This window comes from Cornus florida, unplaced genomic scaffold, assembly GCF_030987335.1.
Source record: "Cornus florida cultivar Cherokee Brave unplaced genomic scaffold, ASM3098733v1 CherokeeBrave_3.0.0_Hap2_Chr04, whole genome shotgun sequence".
In the NCBI taxonomy this organism is placed as follows: domain Eukaryota; kingdom Viridiplantae; phylum Streptophyta; class Magnoliopsida; order Cornales; family Cornaceae; genus Cornus; species Cornus florida.
This window is the reverse complement of record NW_026775574.1, coordinates 107,139,156-107,162,487: the sequence shown is the minus strand read 5'-3', so window position 1 is coordinate 107,162,487 and position 23,332 is coordinate 107,139,156. Positions and strand designations below refer to the sequence as shown.

Here is a 23,332-nt window from a genome sequence, read left to right as displayed (position 1 = left end):
TCGCGTCAGTTTCGATTTGCACAGAAACAAATTGGTTCACCAATGGGAGGGAGTGTATACCGAACGACATCACGTTAAAGATCCATGGGTGAAATATCATAGGTATATTAGTCATGATATGTGTTATTTATTATCTAAAGCAATTATCAAAATGTATCTAATAATAATTAAAATTATGCAGAACTAAAATAAACCGAAAAAAGAATAACAATATTGTTCACTTTTGTTTCATTATTTAAGTCTAAAAATATTAAATGTATATACCGTAAATAGACAAGTATATATTTATAAACAAAATATACAAATACGTTTTAGTTTAATTTTATTCTTAGGTAAGACATTTATTATTTTATAATTTTTTAAAGTATTCATTTAATGTAAGAATCTAAAAAAATATAAATATGAGGTCACATTTCTTTACAACTAAAAAAAAAACTTGCTATAATTTTTGTATTTTAATTATTACAAATATTATGCATCTCCTAACATAGAAAAAATATGTTATACATGGCTCACACACATTTTCTAATGCTTATGAAATTACATTTTTATTATTTCACAAATTATATAATGGCCCTTTACTATATATACAAATATTGAAAATATTTTACACAAAGTTACCTCGGTTAAAGGGAAATTTTGTGCCCCAAAAACCACACCATAAAAGGTTTATTGCCAATCGCTTCAACTCGGTTTTTATACAAATCACCCTTGTTTCATTTGATCTTCTTGTTATTTGTCGTTTGTATTTAACTGACTGATGAACCAACTGGCATGAGCTTACTAATGAATGAATTATTGGGATAGAATGGGAGATATGCTCTTAGCACTGCATATTGCGTTATCTATTTCAACAAACATTTTTTAAATTCTAAATCTAGAAATTTCTTATACATATCACTACTACACTGTTGCATCAAATGATGTTTAAGGAACTACAAACTGATTAGTCAAATTATAAAATAAAAAAATAATGTATGTTTATCAATTCATTTATGAATGATACAAGTCAAGGAAATTGATCAAAAGCTAAAATAGAAACCAGTAGCTTAAAAACTGCCTGCAACACTCCTTTTGTTGATTTTATTTACGATGGGCCTCCACGTCTGACATTAGCTTAGGCTGCTTGCTTTTCTTTAGCTGATATTTGGCATATGAATACCATATACCACCGGCTGTGTTAATAACTAGTCCAGTCACATTCAGGGCATGTACTTGCACTCCTCCCAGTATTACAAAACCGAGGGTCTGAGCAGCAGCAAAACAAATTATACTTAGTCATAAAAGGGCTGTAAATGAGCCGTGTAGTGACCTGTTTGAGCTCAGCCTGGTCAGGCAACAAGAATGCTCGAGCTCCCACATCAGTGTTAGAGCTTGGCTTGTTCATAGTTTGATAACTTCGAGCTTGGCTTAGCTTGCCCTAGCAAGCCGAGTTCAAGCTCAAGCTCAAGCTCGTCATCAAGCTTGATTTCAAGCTCAGGATTGAGATCAAGATTTGATTACGTAAACCACATGTTTACCAAATTTTATGAAAATGAAATATCAATTAGTTGTTTTTAGAAAATATTTAATAAATAGCGTTCAACACCTCAACAGAACTGCAAGTACTGAATCTGGGCAGGGATAGTGCATTAGGTTTCTAAAAATAAGTGGATGTGTGTGTGTATGTGTGCGCGTCTGTGTGTAATTAGGGCTCTAGAGTTAAATGTGTGTGTGGGGGGTTTTTTAATGACCTAATGAGCATGTTCACTAGCCTAGTTCACAAACAGTTCATGAACTTGTCGAGCCGATCCTAAGGTAGTTTAAGCTTGGTTCATTTAATAAACAACCAAAAGAAAAAAAAATTGTTCAGGATCGTATCGATACAAATATAAAAAAAATGCAAGTCAAGCTCTTATCAACTCGAGCTCAATTTGCAGCCCTAGTCACAAATAGTTAAATTAATTATGAAGGCACCTGTGAAACAAGTCATGGGTTACCCTTGGCTCCTGTGCAACAAGTCATGGGTTTAATCCCCACCCCATGCACTTGCTGCTATTTTGCACCGGTCAAACGAGGAATGCTGGTTGTAATAGAAGGTGATGGAGAGGGTGACAAAAATTAACATGGGACAAGGTTATTAAAATGACTTTAAAAAGTTATATACAGTAGGTGAAATAGCATGTAATAGGACAATTTGGAGAGAGAATTCATGTGGGCGACCCCATTCATATGGGATCAAGGCAAGGATATGATGATGATGATGATGATGATGATGGAATACAAAGACATGAGTAAAAATTAAATTGCATGGATCTCTCTCTCTCTCTCTCTCCCCCAGTGTGTATTCTAACAAATAGCTCAAATGCACACTTTGCCCTATGGGGACTTAAACCCGCAACTTTTCACTTTGGGAGGTAGAGGAGATACAGTTGGATTACAATCCTAGCTGATGCATGCATGGAGCTCTGTTTGGTAGCTGAAGATAAAGGAAAAGGAGAGGAAAATAAAACATGAAGAATGCTTTTATACATACCGTGGAGCCAACCCCTTTGAGGACACCAACGATTGTTGTAGTTAAAGCAGAGTTAACTATGGTACATAGGAACATGGTATAATTGAGAACTATGCCCATCACCAATGAGAGAAGAAGAATAACCAAAAATGACAGTGACGCACTCTGTCCATCAAAAGCAAGACACAAATTAAATGTCAATATCAAATATTTAACGAATGATAGATCTAAGTCAGAAGAAGAGCACTAAATTAACTACACAAATTAATATGTACATTGCAGTTTAGCAGAGTATCCCCATTCAAAATCATGAAAAACAAAATAAAATAAAGAAAGTGTGACAAAAATCAAATGAAAAACACCTTAGCAAAGAAAAAGAGATCGCCCAATCCTGATTTGTTGACCTAAAAATGTCAAATTGTGTCATGAACCTCCTAATAAAATAACTGTTATGTCGCTCTTTTGCTTCTTTGTATATTTCTTCCTGGAGTTTTTGAATGGGGTGCAGGTATGAGGGCAAATCTGTGCGTGAGGTGTGGGGAGTGAGCTTGAACCCTTTGATAGATATTAGTCCTGTTCTTTTACGGAATGACCAATGCAACATACTCATTTTGTCTAATCCACATATTATGTGATAACATTCATTTTGAATCATTTGACTACAAATAGTGTATGCTACATTAATTCTGGAATTTTTGAGCATAGTCTGCACACTTATTTGTATCTTTAAACAAAGAGAAGCGTCTAAACTTTTGCAAAAAGTTAAAAGTACAATAACATAATAATATATTTTTATCATAGGGAAAAAATATACTATTGTCAAAAAATCTAAGTTAAATTATAATGATTTCCCTTTATGTTGGGCAAAAATACTTTGATCAGGATCAACACACAACCCAAATGCACAAGCCTCACATGATTCAAACATATGTTAGAAAAAGAGGCAAAGACATATAGAATAGGGATTTTCAGAGGGATTATTAAGAAGATAATGGCAGCAGAACCGGCACAGACAAGTTGGCATCAAAAAGTCCTACATGGCAACTTTGGAAGGAAGATTAAAGTCTTGAAGGACCTCTCCCCCACCATTGGGAAGGGTTTCCATGTGTTTGGCTTCCAAGGAACCATAGTCACTGTAGTTCTTCGAATCAAATTGAGTCCCGCAAAGGATTTCCAGGATGCCTCACACTTAGTTTCTCTGGGAGTCTCTCAAACAGTTTCTTGGGAGTCTCTCAAGCCATGGAAAATTTATAAAGTAGTTTGATCTTATTATCTAAAAAGATATTATGTCTCATGAAGTGCCCTCCTTTGCAGGTGTACACTCCAGAGTTTCCATGTGTTGCCCATTCCTCAGACTTTTCTGTAATACATGTCCTTACCTGCAGACCCTTTCACAAAGTTTGCCTTGCCATATTCCTCAGAGACACACTACCCAGTACCTTAGACACAAACACAAAACACCCACCCCCCCCCCCCCCCCCCCTCCCTCTCCCTCTCCCTCTCCCTCCATCTTCCCCCCCAAAAAGCTCCTTGGAATACGCATTACAATTTACATCATTGCTTTGAACTCATGATGACCCCCTATGAATTAATTTCATAGACCCTAGGCCCCTAGACTCTGGAAGATGGCCATTTTGGCCTCATTTTTTTACCACTATAAATAGGACCCTTTTCCCTTCATTTACACAGCTCTCAACAAACGGATTTCTAAGGCATTAACACGTTCTCTCTACACTAACACTTTCTCTAGAATTAACATCCCCCTCACATCTCACACCAAATTTTTCTAAAGCTCTAAACACACTTGCTGGAGATTCACACTTGCTGGGGATTCCGGTAAGTCTATAATCATATTTTCTATTCTCTCAACTGATTAAAAATTAGTTTCCATAAAAGGTAATAATAAATTCGATGAGAATTTAGGTGAAGAAGAATTTCTGTACACCTAATTATTACATCCCAAAAATAATAACAAGCTTAACAATAAAGGAAGCCTCTTAATTAGTAAGAGTCTATGCGAGGAAGTAAAATAAAATAAAATAAAGAAATATCAAGTCACTTGACAATGGAACACCATCTCTCTTTCTGTCATTCACCTGAAAAATGTTGAAGAATCTAATGAGCTCCACAGCCCAGTAAGCAAATATAGTAACCCTTTAGTTAGAATAATTAATTATATATAATTTTATTTTATTCTTTGATTAAGTCACCATCCAATAAACTTAGTTATTATAATTACCATTCAGTATTCGCTAACTTACCAACAAAAACAAACAAGCCTTTTTCCCAACTACTTGGGGTAGGTTACATGAATCCTATGTTTCCATTCCGCTCTATCTAAGGCCATAGCCTTAGTCAAACCACGTGATATCATATCTTTTGTACTAACTCTACCCCGTTAACTTTGGTCTGCCTCTTCCCCTAGTATTACTAGATTTATTGAACCTAAATAACAAAAATATTCACATTTTGTACCTCTTGATTCTCAATCCTCATTTATATTTCTAGACTTATTAAAGTTGCACTCCATTTAATCATGTATTCAGTTTTATTTCTATTTATCTTGGACCCTTTTAATTCTAAAGTTTCTGTTCAAACCTCTAATTTGGCATTGACTCCTTCTCTATTCTCATTGACGAAAACAATATCTTTAGCAAATAACATACACCATGGAATCTCATCTTAGATGTGTCTTGACAGCTCATCCATAATCAAGGCAAAAAGGTATGGGCTTAATGCTGACCTTTGATGTAAGCCTAAAATGATTAAAATTCACTTGTTTCCCTAACAGGCATTCTAACTACAGTAACACAACCATCATACATGTCCTTCGTAGCTTGACAGCTAACGTAAAACTTTGTCATGACCAATTTACAATCAATATCAACACTCGCTAACTTACCAATTTCTTATAAATTCATTTGTTAAATATTATGAATTTGGGAATGCACAATTCCAAAAAAATATGTGAAGCGATGCACTGATAATCAAGATAGCATGCAGAATGTGAACGGTGGGATTAAGCATGTTTAATTATTATTCTAAGTGGTGACATAATATGCATGCAAAGAATCATGAAGTAGGACACTTCTTACGGCCACAAATCAATCACTAAACATTTTATCATATCCCCCTCAAGCTTGAACCGACATGATATAAAGATATTATTCTATAAATTAACCACTCATGCTGTCAAACCCAACCCGATACCATACTAGCATTAAAGAGCTCAATCTATAATTATCCTTTCAAACCCCCCATACTATGCTATCCGCAAAATATCCATATCACATAATGCATGCATCTAGGACAATCCAATTACGAACAAAAATAGCGAACCAAGCAACAATTACGAAACACGACAGAAAAATAAACACACCACACAAAGAACACAAAGATTTATACGTGGTTCGGCAAAGCCTACGTCCATGGTGGAGATCCAATGAAAGTCTTCATTATGTGTAAAATCGGAGATTACAAGTTTCAGCCCCTCACTCTCGTTATACGATTCAGTGTCTCTTGATGATCACCCTCCAAACCCTAAGCGCCCTTATATATCGGGCTACAAGAGAGTACTAATTAGGGTCCACGACCCATGAGCAAAAACGGGCAAAAAAATTTCCTCGAAGGCTCTAATCGGTGCGACCTGGCACCAAATTCGAGCCATAGCATCACAATGCAGAATGTGAACGGTGGGATTAAGCATGTTTAAGTATTATTCTAAGCAGTGACATAATATGCATGCAAAGAATGATAAAGCAGAACACTTCTTACGGCCACAAATCAAACCAATCACTAAACATTTTATCATATTCCCCTCACTGACAGGATATAAAAATATTATTCTATAAATTAACCACTCATGTTGTCAAACCCAACTCGATACCATCACTGGGTAAGTTGGTACTAGCATTATATAGCTCAATCTATAATTGTCATTTCAAAGCCCCCATACAATGTTATCCGCTAAATATCCATATCACAGAATACATGCATCTAGGACATTCCAATATCAAACTATCTCAAACACACCATTTAATCAACCATATCCACCCTAAAGCTATCACCAGCGTGGATAGGTACCATATTCATACAACTATAGGACAATAAAATATCAAACTATCTCAAACACACCATTTAATCAACCATATCCACCCTAAAGTTGTCACCAACGTGGATACGTACCATGTTCATACAACTATTCTATCTTTTATCAATAAAATTAGGGTAAATTACACTTACCTCCCCTAAAGTTTAACCTAATTAGACACGGGTGACTTGTGCATTTTTTTGCAATGACCTCCCCTAAAACGGATAAGGCCTCACCAACATCAATTTTTAGGGGATTCTACTGTTTTACCCTGAATATTTTAACAATAAAAATGAAAAATTATCTTCTGTTTTTTTAAAAGAAAGATTGTATAAAGAAGCATTCAAAAGGGGAACGCATCCCTCAAAATGTAAAAAAGTCATACAGGCCTCTAAACTCTCAAAGAGTTCAAAAAATCAACTATCTCATCCATAGATTTACAATATCTCCCTTAAACCCAACAAAAAAGAGTGCTAATGGTGGGGAACTTCAGCGCACCAAAAGGGGTCTCCTTTCCTTCAAAGGATATCCTATTTCATTAAAGCCATAAACATCACCAGATGCACAAAGGCGTGACCCTCCAAGAATCATGAGGTTGGGCCCCACTGTACAACCTTTCCAAGCCTCAATCAAGCCTCTGAAAGACATGGGCATAACCCACTAAACCCCAAACAAACCAAACATCGAAAGCCCAACAGTCCTAGGCAATGCAAAAGAAGATGATCAACCGTTTCCTCATTTCTCAAGCACATGCTACAACAATTCACCACTATACGTCTCCTCTTAAGATTATCTGGGTCAAAATCTTACCCAACACAGAAGTCCAAGTGAACAAAGCCACTTTGAGAGGGGCCTTAGTGCCTCAGAAAATGCACATCCCATGACGTTCTTCCACTATCAAGGCGACAACAATCAAACACCAGGGCACGTCTGACCGTAACAATCCTGAAGAGTCTGGGAAAAGAGAAGGCAAGAGAACAATCACCACGTCAAATATCCTCCCAAAAATGAATCATGCTGCCATCCCTAACTCGAAATTTAATGCATTTAGAAAAATCCATCCCAACCCTTGCGAATGAATTTCCAAACCCAACTTCACCTGGAATTCTCACCTCAAGAGAACACCAACCACCTATATCCTCCCCAAATCTGGAGATGTAAAATAACCGGTTAGCCCACATATATATATATATATATATATATATATATAATAAAAACTTTCCATCCTCCATCTTCATCTTCTCCTATATAGCAGCTAACCCAACCATGGCTACCTCCGTCCACCACGTCGCCACCACCGCTAACACCTCTCTCCACCCTCTCTCTCCCTCTCTTTAACCCCACTCCTCCATCCTTTGCAGATCTATAATTCTATAAACCCATGTTACTCCTTTTCTCTCTTTAAATTCACAAGAACCCACGTTACAGAGAGACATGAAGCTTGATTGGGTGTTTCTCTCTCTATATTAGCAACCCAATAGCCTACTCAGCTCCTCCCTCCTCCAACATCATATCCACATGCCAAAACCCTAATCTCCACCCGACGGATGCATCAAGGAAGACAAAGAGCCCATCAACACTGCCCTCGGCATCGTCTGTGTCGCCGGGCCTTCGCGGCTCTCGTCGATCTATTACTCAAGATTCAATGTGAGGACTAGTCTGGGAATTCATGCTTCTCTAAAAACCCCTTTAAACAAAATTCTTAACATCCATTTTATAATGCACTTCTAGGTAAAATTTCTAAACTAGGATTAGTACCAATAGCAAATCTCATAAATCTTACGTGCAGTTTGAGATTTATCGATGGCTAATATATACACAAAATTGGTCATATACTAAATCAGATTTATCGAAATAATTGAGAAATGAAGTTAAAATTCCTCCATAAAGTATTATACTTGATGAAGCACCCTACCTTATGTGTATCATCATAAATAATCATATGCAAAGATACTTATCAAAAAAAAAAAAAAAAAATCATATGCAAATATATATGGGTGGGTGGGTGTGTATGTATTATCACAGAGATTCAAGTAACACTTGAACAGTGTTATCAAAGGCCCAAGGTACATTAAGGCACTAGAGGCCCCCTAGAGCCTAAGCGCACACCTGAGTAAAGTGAGGCTCACAATGGAAAAATTAAATTACTATTAAAGCATTTATATTCCATATTAAAGGCACAAATGTTGTCAAAGGCACGCCAAGGCACACAAGAGGCGCAAGTATGGTGCCTGGAGCCTAGGCACGCCTTTAACAACACTACACTTAAAGGTGCACAGATCAAGATGATGGAATTCATATAAAGAAGATAAATATGATGATGAAAGGTAAAATCTAATTAAACATGTCTATATAAATAAAATACATTTCGTAACGAAACTAATTTAGCGATCTTATATAATCAATGAGGTGAAGAGCAAGTGTGAAGAAAAAAGAAACGAAAATTTAATTTGGAGACGAGATGTCAAGGGTACCAGAGGAGAGATGTGTGACGAGAGGAAAGAAGATGATGGTATTTTCGTCCATGAAAATAAGGCAATTTCGTAATTTTGTGACATTCTAAGGTAATAACGTTTTTTTAGCTTGGTTAATGGGTATTCTGGTCACTACGATCAATTCTTTTTTATGGACAAGTGAAAATTTGGACGGAGGGAGATATTTGTCATAACGGGTCAAACCATAGAGGAACACGGTGTAAGATTTTGTATAAGTTTCATCTTTGTGTAATTAGGCTAACCCTCAGGGGAGGTCATTGTAATTTACCCATTAAATAATGCATTACTATTTTGACCATGCATAAGACTTTCAATATCCTTTACATACTATCAGGTGACTTAATAACAAGAAATCAATGTGGCTCATTATCTTATTGATAAATACCATTAATAACATGATAATTACAAACTTAAGTTGTCGGTCCATATTAATGCAAGTTCAAGTTCATTGGTGATATTATATAGATAAGCTAGTGATTAAGTTTAATATAAAAATAATAAATAACTAAAAGAAACCGAAATTAGACAACCATGTACCAGATTCCTGTTTCCACCAATTTTTCATTCTTTTGTCTCATTTTTAGAAGACCTACCATTGATAATAAATCCATTCGCCACTCACACGATTCAGATGTAAAATATATATACACACACAAATATATATACATCCTAACAGTAACATGGGTTAGTGGGTCACAGCTGTAATCCACAAGATTTTTTTTTTCTTATATATATATATATATATTACAGTACAACGCAATACTGCAGTACAGTTTAAACTTCCTTATTCACTTTAACCGTTGTACAATACGGCTGGAACTTACTTTTTTCTTATATATGTGTGTGTGTGTGTGTGTTTGTGTGTGTGTGTGTGTGTGATCAATATAATTTTTATTTTTTAATATTTTGAATGTCGTGTCCACATAACCAAGTCTATTTGGACACTTTTAATTCGATTCCTCGTGTCCTATAATTTGATAGAAGATGGATCCGACCTCTAGACACACACCTATGTCCAAGTCCAGGTGACATAGATTATGGGATAGCTATGGTCTAGTTATTTTATTTTATTTTTATAAGTAAAAGTATTTTAGAGAGCGTTCAAAGGGGGAACGCATCACGAAAGCTATACAAAGGCCGAAGCCAAAAAAAGGTCCTAGGGACCCAAAGAACCCAAAAAATCCATGATTTCATCTAAAGATAAACAATTTCTCCCCATCCCCTAACTAAAAAGAGAACTAATAATAGAAAATTTCAGCGCCCCAATAGAAGATTCCTCCCCATCAAAAGATCTTTTATTCCGCTCCTTCCAATTGAATTCTATAATTCCTCCAAGAAGATTTGGGAGTCACTTACAAAGTGATACTCGCACCAGAGGAATGTTTCTCGGGTTTATGAGTTGTATGAGCAATTTTTCTCTACTAAGAAGTCCAAGGAACCATTGTCTGAGTACTATAGCAATCTTAAGAATTTGTGGGATCAGTTATTGCAACATTGACCATTTACTACTCACTTGGAACAACAGAAGCGTCACTAGTTATTGCTTCATTGTTATCCGGTCTAGACTCTATTCTTCGTGACTTTAAATATCACAGTCTCACTAGTGAGAAGTTACCTACGGCTCCCAATGCATATTCTCAATTATTGAGGTCATCATTGGGAAAACGCTCCACTGTGACTCCTGCAGGGTCTTCTACCTTAGTTTCTGGCAGTGGTGGTTGTGGTACTGTTCGTGGTAGTTCTCGTAGTGGCTGTGGTAGTTCCTGCAGGGATGGTCATTCTAGCGGATGTATAGATAGAAAATGTGATCATTTGGGTGGTACGAATCATATTGAACCTCAATGCAGGCCCAAATATGGCAAGCCAAATTATGTTCAACAGGCTACCAATGGTATTTCACAGTCACAGCCTCTATGTAGTTCTAAACATGTAGCTTCTGCTTCTGGTTCTCGTGATGCACACACTACTCAACTTAACGAGCTTATTCAGACATTACAAACTACTCTTTCATCCGCTTCCACTGCTATCTTAGTCAATTCAGGTAATATTGCATGCGTGACTCAGTCATCTTCGTCATGGGTCATTGACTCTCTTTTCTAATTTAAAATCTATTAAACATCACATTATTTTAGCTGACGTGTCCTTGGAAAATGTGTTCTTCACCCTACCAATTCATTATAACTATCTTCCAGCATATATGTTCCAATTTTTCTTTTAATTTACTAAAGCCTTATGTTGGGGGCAGCGGAAGCGCGCGAATAAGAAAGTTTCAATGAAAGTCAACAAATCAATCACACGCAAACACAAGATATACATGGTTTAGCCAAACCGGCCTACGTCCATAGATGAGAAGAGATTCCACTATGATTCGTAGAGATATTACAACAATAGAGTACCAACACCACCACTCCACAAGCCTATTCCTCGCTTCCAGCATTACCGATGTTCTTCCTACTCTATCAACCCGCATACTACCTCTACCCATCAACTCCCTCATGAGACTACATCTCTCTCAATCTCACAAGTCTCAACCCACAACATGTGTACCTATCTATAGAGTTACAAACGCAATTCCTTGTTGGACAAGGATTACAATTCCTTAATTACCTAACAGAATAGAACTCTAAAATAGAATCCTAATTAGAATAGGAATTTGAGACACAATTTCCAACACATTACACTTTCCTATAACTTTTTCTCCCACAACATGTGTTTTTCATGACCTTTGAAATAAGAAGATGATTGGACGGGCTTTATTATCTGGATTTTGGAGAACCTCCATCTGTTTTGTCATCAACCTTAAGTGCTATTGTCTCGCCTCTTCAATGGCATTTTTATTTGGGTCACCCAACTTAGGCCAAATTATTAGTTATTCCTACTTTAAGTCATGCGTCTATTTAAGTATGTCAACTTGTCAGTTGGGCAAGCATCACCGTAGTTCTTATTCTAGTCATAGTCCTAGTCATCCAAACTGAGTCATTTGATGTAGTCCACACGGACATCTAGGTCCTCCTCAAACCGCCTGAATGGATTTCATTATTTTGTTATTTTTGTTTATGATTATTCTCGAATGGCATGGCATGGTTATTTTTGCTAAAAGAGATATCAGAATTACCTCATATCGTTATTTTTGTTTTGGAAAACGCATTAAAGTTGTTCGTTTTGATAATGTTTTGGAGTATACACAATTTATCATGAATTCCTTTTATGCTAATCGTGGTATCATTCATCATAATAGTTATGCTCACACCTCCCAACAGAAATGTGTTGCTGAACGTAAGCACCGCCATCCGTTGGACGCGGCTCATACCTTGTTATTCAGTATGCATGTACCTACGCATTTTTGAGCTGATGCAACTCTCACAGCCTGGAAAAGGGTTGTCGTATAAACCTTCTTCCTCCCTTATCTGACAGCTTTAGTGATGCGGACTGGGCTGGCAGTCCCTCTGATAGGCGCTCTACCACTGGTTATAGCACATTTGTTGGCAGTAATCTTGTTACTTGGCGTAGTAAAAAGCATACCATAGTTGCTCGTTCTAATGTTGAGGTTGCTATGGCTCACACTGCTTTTTGACATGTTGTGGGTTCGGTCTCTTCTTCAAGAGTTGGGTATTGACGTTCTTTCTACAATGCTAATGCATTGTGATAATCAAACCGTTATCTTTATTGCTACTAATCCTGTTTTTCATAAGCGTACCAAGCATATAGGTTGAGATCAACATATACATGCAAGAGGTGGTGTAGAAATCCATCGCATTCTATTACTTTATCTCTTCCTTCTTTTATTATTCTTCTCTTCTCCTCCTCTCTAACCCTAGAGACACAATACTCAAATCTCAACTATCTTCTTATACATGGAGATCTTCAAGAAGAAGTTTAGATGGAGCAACCGCCTGGGTTTGTTGTTCAGGGGGAGTCACATCTGTTGTGCCGGTTAAAGAAAGCTATATACTGGTTAAAACAGTCTCCATGGTTTGACAAATTTAGTATTGTGGTGAGTAAATATGGATTAAACTACATCAAATCACTCTGCTTTCGGGAGACATTACAAAAGCGGTCATCATCCTAGCAGTTTATGTAGACGATATTGTTGTGACAAGGAATGATAAAAGTTGTATTGATGACTTGAAACAATTTTTGAGTAAGTATTTTCATATGAAAGACTTGGGTCAGTTGAGATACTTTTTAGGAATGAAGGCACCAACATCCCATAAAGGAATTTGCATATCTCAAAGGAAGTATGTATGTGATTTATTAAGTGAGACATGAATGTTAGGAGCTAAACCAAATCATACTCCTATAAATTCAAGAATAAAGTTTAGTCTAGACAATGGAAAACTTCTTCAGGAAGATTTCAAAGACCTGTTGGAAAATTAATATATTTGCCTGTGACGAAACCAAAGATACCCTTAATGTAGGGGTGGTAAGTTCATTTATGCAGCAACCCACACAACCTCATTTGGATGCAATATTCATATTTTAAGATACTTGAAAGTAGCTCCTAGTAAAGGGCTTGTCTTTAAGTCCTCTAAAAACATGATATTGTTGGGTTCACACAATCAACCAAATGGAAAGCTGGTCTATATCTAGATATTGCACACTTGTGGGAGGTAATTTGGTATCATGGAAGAGTAAGCGAAATGTCATTGGCAGATTAAGTGTGGAGGCAAAGTACGAGCAATGGCCCATATAGCTTGGGAAATGTTGGGGCAGCGAAAGCGCATGAATAACGAGATCCAATGAAAGGCAAACAAAGCAATCACACACAAACACAAGATATACATGGTTCAACCAACACCACATACATGTCTTTCCACCAAGTACCACTCCACGAGCCTATCTCCTCGTTACCAGTGCCACCAGTGTTTGTCCTACTCTACCAACCCGCATACTATGTCTACCCATCAACTCCCTCATGAAACTATCTCTCTCTCTCATAAGTCTCAACCCATAACCCAGGTATCTATTTATAGAGTTACAAACACAATTCCTTGTTGGACAAGGATTACAATTTCTTGAAGCCCAAGACTTGTCTGACAGGAAATTACCTTAAATAATACAACTCTAAAATAGAAACCAAATTAGAATAGGAATTTGAGACACAAATCCCAACAGGAAATAATGCGGAATCTCTTTCACCAGAGATGGGAATTTCCAACTACAAGCCTATGAGAATGACTTGTGATAATCAGGCTACTATTTACATTGCTAGTAATCTGGTATTTGATGAGAGAACTAAACATATAGAGATAGATTGTCACTTTGTGAGAGACTTGGTGATAACGTATAAGTAAAAGGAGATTTACTACTCATATGAGATCCAAAGATCAATTAGGAGATATAATTACCAAGGCATTGGGAAAGTCTCAATTCTCAGATTTAGGCAACAACCTGGGAATGATAGATATATATGCCCTATAGGGATAGATTGTCACCTTATGAGAGACTTGGTGATAAGTAAAAGGATAGTTACTACTTACGTGACATCCAAAAATACCAACGGGCCAGTGATCTAGCGGTATCAGCCTCTTGCTTTCCAAAGGAAAGTCAGAGGTTCAAGTCTCAGAAGAGACGTGTGTGTGAGTTACCAACTACGGAAAGAAAAAAAAAAGACATCCAAAAATTAATTATATCAAGGCATTCAGAAAGTCTCAATTTTCAGAATTATATAACAAGCTGGGAATGATAGAATCTATGCCCGAGCTTGATGGAGAGTGATGCGTAATAGTATAATTATCATAGTGTTGGGGGTCATTTTGTAATAAGCCATACTTGTAAATATATATATATATATATATATATATATTCTCTATAATAGAGAATACCCCCAAAATTCTCTTTCTCTCTCTCTCTCTCTCTGTGTAATTCGTAACAACCACCACAACCAAAGTTCATTAACCAATGTTGTCCCTGTGTTAATAGAGGGGAAAGGGAGGAAAGGATTGATACAAACCTAACTTTGGCCTAGTTATATTAATATATTATGATACAATAAGCTTAGGATAAAAAAAATTATGATCTAATAACTTTGACGAAGAATATCTCTTCTAATTATAGAGGCTCCAAGCGAAGATGGAACAGAAAAGTGTGATATTTTTTTCCAGAAGGTGAAAAGTGTGATATCATATAGAGTTCATTACATAGACCTCCCTGTGATTACATGAGCTCTCCCTTGGTTTGAGAAATTACTTTCAGTGCCAACAACATTTCCATTCGTTCAATGAACAAAATTTACTTATGTCATCTTTTTCTTTTTCGCAAATAGACCCTTTTCCCCTTCTTAGTGTCAAAGAATATATAGTTAAAAAAAAATCCTATTGAGAGAGGTCTAGTGTAAAGTATACCCTTAATTACCGTCCATTCTTCTTCTTTATCTATCTCATTAAACCCCACAGAAACCAACCATAACTAACTTCCACTTCCATTTCTGGCAACTGTTGGCTGCACTTCAGCAACCACAATGAGTAATCTATAATGTTTGCAGAAATTTTAATTTTCTATATAAGAATTTTGGCGATGGCGGGAGGAGAGAGAGAGCAACCATGTAGTGGGGTGAATTTAGGTGAACCTGGTTATGGCAGTGTTGAATTTGAATTGAGTGATAAATAAAAATAGAAAATCTAGAGAAATTATTTTCCCAGGCTTGCAGTGCTCCTATGATGCCCATCTTTGGATTGCCATTGTCGACCTCTTTCACCTGAAACAACATCCAAAGAAGTTGCAGCTCCAATGATGATAATTGTGGGTGAGTGAAGAAGGGGATTTTTGTTGCTAAAGGTGAGCAAAATTGATGGTGATAGAGGTCAATCCGAAGGAGAAGTTGATTGAGTTGAAGTTCATGATTGCATCAATTCTTTTCAACAGCAGAGCTAAATAGAACTAAAGGTGATGGTTCAGGGGAGTGGATGCTCTTGATGGTTTGGGCATTGATGGGCAAAGGTGGAGGTAACGAATGGTAGTGTTAGTGGCTGATTTAGATGTCAGAGGTGATTATCGTGATGAGGGTTTACAGTATGAGCTAGTCATGCAGTGCGTGACTGTGATGCCAACGGGGTTTCACTTACTCGAATGGTTGATGGAGGACCTTTAGTGAAAGACTAAGGAGGACGATGGCGGGGAGAGAGAGGGATTCTGAAAGTGATGCTGGTTGTGAGTTTGGTGGTCGATGGAGGAGGTTTACATAAAGAGTAAGGAGGACAATGGTTGACAAGAGGGGTGGGGGTGTTCGAGTTAAAGTAGGTGGTTGCAATTCTGCCAGAGAAAGTGACTACTAAGGCACTTTTTCTTTGACCAGAACGACAACGAATGTTCATTAATGGGTTCCATTTTTTGAATTTAAAAAATATAAGTAAATTATGGAGGCAAAAGCATAAAAATATGCATTATGGTATTATAATATAGTGAATATGGGTTAGGATCCTGACCTTTGCAAATAATAATGACAAAGAATTTGGAAACTCTCCTGTAGCTATGATGAGAAAAAGCAGAAAAGGTAAAGACAAAAAGCTGTTATAGAACATGATTTCAACTGATGAAAGCCCATCCTCTGCACCAGACTTCTCCACCAACACAAGGTACATGGTCTGCAAATGAAATTAGGCACGGCTAATCATAAAGAAGGCGGATTACAAGCTCCAAAGGGAAATCTCAAAAAATGGTCTTGAAGCTATCAGATGTGCATCCTTCAACCCCCACCCCAAAAAAATAAAAAATAATAATAATATATAAATAAAATAAAATAAATAAAGGACACAGACTAACCTGGAAGAAAACAGAAATAAGGGCCATGCTATATCCAAAAAGGTCAAAGGAAAAATCTCCCAGCGCTGCTATGATAACTCCAGTAGCGGTTAATAATACAGAAAGAGTTACCTGAAATAATACCAAAAGGAAAACAAAGAGCTACTTTAATTTGAGAGGAGGTTGCAGGGTATAAAAATACAGAAGCAGGAGTCTTTAAGATGCTTCTTTCCAGTAAATTGATATAATATTCACGACTTCCGAAGATTCCAAAAAGGAGAAGAAAATAGGACAAATGTTTTTTTGAACGGCAAAAGATGATTCATGAATTAACAGTGTACTGAACTTGCTATTAAACAACTAGCACCGAAATCTATTAGGAAAGATAGAGCTGTGTAATCCTGAGAAATAATAGTTGGGAAGTTAGTTAATTAGGACCTTTGAAAGAATAAATCTTCAAAAGATTTGGTAGAGAATTTAGTTCAGCTCAAATCAAGGTTTCAAATCAGACCGCTGTTGCGATAACACCAAGACAGGGAGTAACAAAAAATAGTGATCCCAAAATGGTCAGCAGTTGCAGTACAGAAATAGTAACATATAACAATACGGAAATAATAAACTTTGTCTATTGATTCATAAATATGAACTTATGAAGTAATCGATCTACGTGATAATGCTAAAAAGGTCCACCACAAACCTGTGTTGAAGGTCTCTCCTTTCCAGTACAAAATCCAGCTATCAATACAGCAAGTGGTGTAAGTCTCTTTAAGGCAATGTACATAGGAATATTTACTCCTTTCAAGCTTGCTAAAGCAAACGCCACATTTGCATTGTAGAATATTGAAACTAGAATAAGTTTTTTAGCGGTTGCCATATTTAGTCCTTTGGCTTTTGTGTAACCCATCACTCGACCAAAGTAAATAAGCAAAGTTGTTGCCAATTGCTAAAGAAATGCAAAAATAGTAAATAATCTTCTCGTGAATAATCAAGACATAAAAGTTATTTCAGCAAGGAAAAATAAAAGAACAGAATATGTATTGAAATGTTATATATGTTTGCTCGACTAATACCTGGAGTGTGAGAAGTGTCATTGAATGCACGTACTGCATGAGAACTGCCTTATTTATAAAGACCATGGCCATTGAAGTGATTCCATATGAGATGGCAGCAAATAAACTACATCACAAACAGTATAAAATTGTAAAAGGCAGTGGTGTAGCGAACTGTATCCTGATTGTTATGTTAGATTAAACTATACTATTTAATATGACTTCCTAATTTCAATATCAATAAATAAATAAATAAAACTAATTACAAAAATGTAAGGATTTCCCTAAACAAACCTAATGTAGGTCCTAACTACAGGCTGTGGTGGAGGACCCACCAAGACCACGTGTTTTTATACTCTTATCCTCAAACAAAGTTTTGTTCAATTGATAAAAAACAATTAAATATTCTTTAAATAGTGGTAGTAGCTAAGCAATGGCAATTATATTACACATATATACGTATATAGTAATAGTTACCTACTATGGATTGTAAATATGAAGGGATGTTCCACAACAAGGTATATCCATGTTTTTACACACACACAGAAGCACACATATACATTGAAGAACTTTGCAAGAAAAGTTAACATATTGAGCTGCTAATATAACCAATTTGTGGCTGAATAGCATCCCAATAATACAATGACTGAATAGAGAGCTGGTTTTATAACTAGAACAGCTGAATAGAGGCTGGTCCGTAGGAAATTGAAAATAAATGGATTGTGGGCTGGATAACTGAAGACAAGAAGAAAAAGAGGCAAAAAGGAAAATGTTAAAGAAAGAAAAAGCTCAGGCATGGGTGGACTTGAAGCAACCCAATAGCAATTGAGAAGTGATGAATCAATTGGAGGTTGGTCTTTAGGTAATCAACGCATCTAATATGGTAAGCCATGAAGCTCTTCATAATACATTATATATGTCTAAGGAAGAAAACGTGTGGAAGAATAAGAAAGAAAATTCACCAGAGAGCTAGAGAGAGAAGAAAGAACAGAGCAAGAAAAAGGCAGCAGAATTTTAATGAGAGAAAGCCGTAAAGGAAGAGAAGAGGCAACAGTTGATGCAAAATCTGTTTGGTGACCAGTCAAAAGAAGGATCTGATACCAGGTGAAATGCTACCTGATAGTGATGCTCAGTACGAGTCTAAAGAAGATAACAATGACGTTAAACCCAAGGAGAAACTGGTTGATTCTATAGTGAAACTAAGAGTTCCACTTCATCTTCCTTAGGCTCATCTCGATAAGGTTTTCCTCCATTTTCTTTCATCTGCAGATATATATATATATATATATATATATATATATTCCTGAATGAGTGAGAAAATTTTTTAAACTAGAATAAAATGTGTTATGACAAACGCAGTGAACCAAAGAAGAAATCCAGAAAGTAATCACACCACACACAAAGAACACAAATATTTAGTGTCGTTCAGCAATGCCTACATCCACGGTGGAGATCCGGCGAAAGTTTTCACTATGCGAAAAATAGGAGATTACAAGTTTTCAACCCCTCGCTTTCTTTCTGTACGATTTTCAATGTCTCAATCTCTTTCCACTCCCTAAACGCCCTTATCTATCGGGCTATAAGAGAGTCCTAATTAGGGTCCACGTCCCACAAGCAAAAAGGGGTCAAAATTCCGATGGGTCACATCCTGACACCAAATTCGGGCTTCAAACATCACAAAGTGGTATAAAGAATAAAGTAAGGGCATACCCATGCTTTACAATGGAAAAATCTAGCCAAAGAAATCAGACAAAGGATCTGAAGCCATATTTGAACAAGAAATTATCATTTTCTTACTTCAGCAAAAATTTGAGTTGCATAAGATGAAAAACAATTTATTTTTTATATTAAAAATTCAAAATGTGTTCATTGCAGTTATAAGATTTTTAATAACTAATGAGTCCTTACAAATATACACATCTTTTTTCCTGCAAGAGCTATGCAGACATTAGATATTGCTTAAGGCAGCATTTTTCAGCAATTGTTAGTCTATCACCATCATTACATATTTACAGAAAGAGAAGAAAATAAGTTTCACTCTCTTTAAAAAATGTCAACCCCAAAACTCAATATGTAATTTTAAAAACAGTGTATTTGAGACTACATATGCTATCACAGCTATAGGTAATAGAAAACAGTACAAGTAATTCTAAGAAGTTTGTGTCATAGACTAACTTGTAGGGCAACAATGAATTGAACTGACTAAAATGGACTTCACCTTGACTTTCCAGAGAGTTAAGGTTCAAAAGTCCCTTGTGAATCAAAAAATGTGGCATTTAAATGTTATAGGTGTATGCAGAATAGATAAAGTAGTAAATCTACATTCTTAACTATGAGTGTAATCATATACCCAAAAAAAAGAGAACTAAGAGTGTGAACATTTTCCATTTCTCCTTCTACCCCTATGAGGCGTATTCTGGTCCTGGATTCAAAAAATAAATAAAAAATCTTGCTAAAAATATGAAACATTTCCTAGGTTAACTAACTAAAGAACTGCACAATCTGGAATTCGCAATACTTGTATGTGTATATAAATCAATTTATCTTATACTTATTATTCATGAACTATGTTTATGTTCTTTGAAGTGGAATAACTTCATGGCAAATGGATCAACCAAGAAATTAAGGGAGTGATACGATTTTCTCATTGGATATTGTATTAGCCCTCGGATTAATTTTTAAGTACAGGAACAAGAGAATTCCAATTCAGTATCAATAACACAGAAATCAAAGTATGTATCTGGGAGAGAATGTAACCTCAAATATGGACTTATATCTGTATTGATGCGACTGTCCATGGCCAACAACGTGCGTTAAAATAAAAAAATTAAAAAAAATTTCCTTTCAGAAGAGCTACTTCATACACAAACACTCAAAATCACTTCATCGAATCAAATAGACTCCAAATTGTTGCCCAAAAACAAACACAACTGGTACGAAACTCCTGCAATTTAAGCAAAACAGAATCATTTTATTACAAAACCCAACCCAAATCGATATCATAATAAAGTACGGATCAGTGAGAATCCATGAATTAATAATACTAATAATAAGAAAAATGAGACTACCTGATAAGAATTGTGTTATTACATATTCCGATCTAGTGATATATATATATATATGTGCAAGAATTTGAGTTACAATACAGGTTTTAAGGAAGTCAATATGATGAGAAAGAAAAAAAAAAGTTTTCCTGGATCAATAGAGAAATTTCTGGGAATGAATTCGAGCGTCAACCGAAAATACAGGGCAGTAGAAGTAAGAGCTGTATGGAAAATATTTAAAACAATATATAATATATATTATGTAAGAAAATAAAATAAAATAAATGAGGGTTGGAGATGACGCGCAAGTCCCATGAGCACCGTCACGTTTTAAAACAGCTGGATATGTGTTTACATATATCAGGCAAAAATACATATATAAAAAAAAAAACAAAAAACAAAAAAAAACCTCAACTATTAAAAATTAGCATTTTATCTCTTTAAAATACAAAATCAAACAAATCAGTGCCACAACAATAAAAAACTTGTATATTGCCCCTGCCAGTCACTTTCAGCACTTTTTTGGCCGAGGTCGTTATACATTTACAAACATTCCCATTATAATTAACATTTTTTTACCAATAGACAGTGGTCTAGCGATATCAAGCCCTTATTTCTCAAAAAGAGGTCAGGGGTTCGATCCTTAATGAAAGTATGCGTGTATAAGTATCCAACTAGGAAAAAAAAAAAAATTAATATTTTAAAAAACGCGAGAAAAAAAAAAAAAAAAAGAGTAAAATATGCTCAACACCCCTCGTGTAATATAGCTCTTGTATTCCTAAAATTGCCAAGTGTTTTAGTTGAGAGCCATATGGGTGCTAGGGTCTGCTTCGAGTAACAGCCTCACTTTTATGATCTTGTTCCTTTTTTCTTTCAGATTGTCAAAGGGATGTTGAGTTTGATTGGATGATTTCTTCATTAATTTCACATCTCTGTTTTCTCTGTGTATGCAATTATGTGTGTGTGTGTGTGTGTATATATATATGTCTATGTGCCTATGTATATTTGGTGTCTTAAGTAAGCAAATATTGTTACGAAACTACCTTTAAGGAGATTGAAATGAAACGCTAATTTTTAATTTTTTTTTACTTAATTAAAAGTATAATCAATAGACATTTGGAAGAGCATTTTTCTGTGTCATGCTCAGAGCAACCATTAATTTTTTCTTTGACAAACAAGGAATTCATCATATAATATATATAAATATATATATATTTAAAGTAAATTTTTTTCCTGAAAAATTTATTGAAAATAAATAGAGAGTTACAAACTTTAATTTTTTTATAAAAAAATACTTGTAATTATTTATCATAAGAGTTTTTCTTTTCACTTTTCTTTATTTATTTTTATGATCTTTTAAATTCCGAATTATAGAAGTTAAAATAAATTAACACACATAATTATTAAACACCTAATTGCACCTAAACATTTTACTTCAAATGGCTGCATACGCCTACAAACAATTATTTTAATGTATTGACCTTAAATTTTTGTTGTGCAATTTTGTTGGAGACTTGGTACCATTAGAGAGGGAGAGAGACTATGTTGCACAACACACGTGGAAGAAGAAATGGGTTTGCTAAAATGAATGGAAAAGACTTCTTACAGGCAAAGGGTTATAACAGTTATAATGAAGGGCAATCTTGGTATTATAAAAAATGGACAAGTCATGTGCAACAATTGTTGGCCAGAAAGGTGCCGGAAAGTGACTGGCAGGGGGCAATATGCACGATTTTGATACTTGTGATACTGACTTGCTCGATTTTGTAGTTCAAGGGGGTAAAAAGCCAATTTTCGATAGTTGAAGGGGGTTTTATGCTTTTTTGCCTATATTATATTATATGCATGTGTACATATGGAGAAATGCAAAATGCAAACCCATCACTATCAGATGCAAACTGCGTGAATAGTTTGTTGTTTGGTGACTGTCCATGGGGAGAGTGACTTCCAAAAGAATGAGAGTACCGTGTATTCTCTATGCCTTATGGTTATGGCTAACCTATCCAAATCAATACCAAATATTTAAGTCCGTTTTGGCAACAACTTTTATTTTTGTTTTATGAATAGTGTAATGTAACAAAATAAAGGGTAAATTATACCAATATTCCCTACGGTTTGTCATAATTACAGGGATCTTTCCTATGATTTGGAAAATTACTTTGACTTCCACTAAAAATGAAACTCATACACACGGACCTCCCTTTTTGTGACAGTTGTTAGAATTTATTATATATTAGGATTATGATTACCATATAAAGAGTTACCATATGCATATAGCGTTTACTTGTTCATCACACATAATCCCTCCTATATAAACCAATCTCATATTCGATACAAATCTCTCTTATTTCTAACATGGTATAGAGCACATGGTTGTAATTTTGTGCATTTGTGGGGTTGGAGAAGAACAAAACAGGCAC

General features: G+C 35.7%; 1 protein-coding gene across 1 annotated transcript; it reads right to left on the bottom strand.

The window, feature by feature from the left end:
* Nucleotides 1-823: 823 nt before the first annotated feature.
* On the bottom strand, nt 824-21,184 carry LOC132304563 (UDP-galactose/UDP-glucose transporter 7). Its single transcript, XM_059802319.1, has 8 exons — nt 20,937-21,184; nt 20,626-20,812; nt 17,890-17,995; nt 17,517-17,762; nt 16,841-16,951; nt 16,504-16,662; nt 2,516-2,659; nt 824-1,248 (listed from the first exon to the last, which is right to left on the bottom strand). The coding sequence occupies exons 2-8, from the start codon at nt 20,664-20,666 to the stop codon at nt 1,084-1,086; spliced, it is 972 nt and encodes a 323-aa protein (XP_059658302.1). The 5' UTR covers nt 20,667-20,812; nt 20,937-21,184; the 3' UTR covers nt 824-1,083.
* Nucleotides 21,185-23,332: the final 2,148 nt, after the last annotated feature.

Bases quoted from the DNA above. Each gene is read 5' to 3' on its own strand.
- LOC132304563 (XM_059802319.1), bottom strand. From the start codon at position 20,666: ATGGACAGTCGCATCAATACAGATATAAGTCCATATTTGAG. The intron at 17,996-20,625 runs GTTACATTCTCT...TTTGTGATGTAG, and splicing joins GATATAAGTCCATATTTGAG to TTTATTTGCTGCCATCTCAT. The intron at 16,952-17,516 runs GTTTGTGGTGGA...GTATTATTTCAG, and splicing joins AGGAGAGACCTTCAACACAG to GTAACTCTTTCTGTATTATT.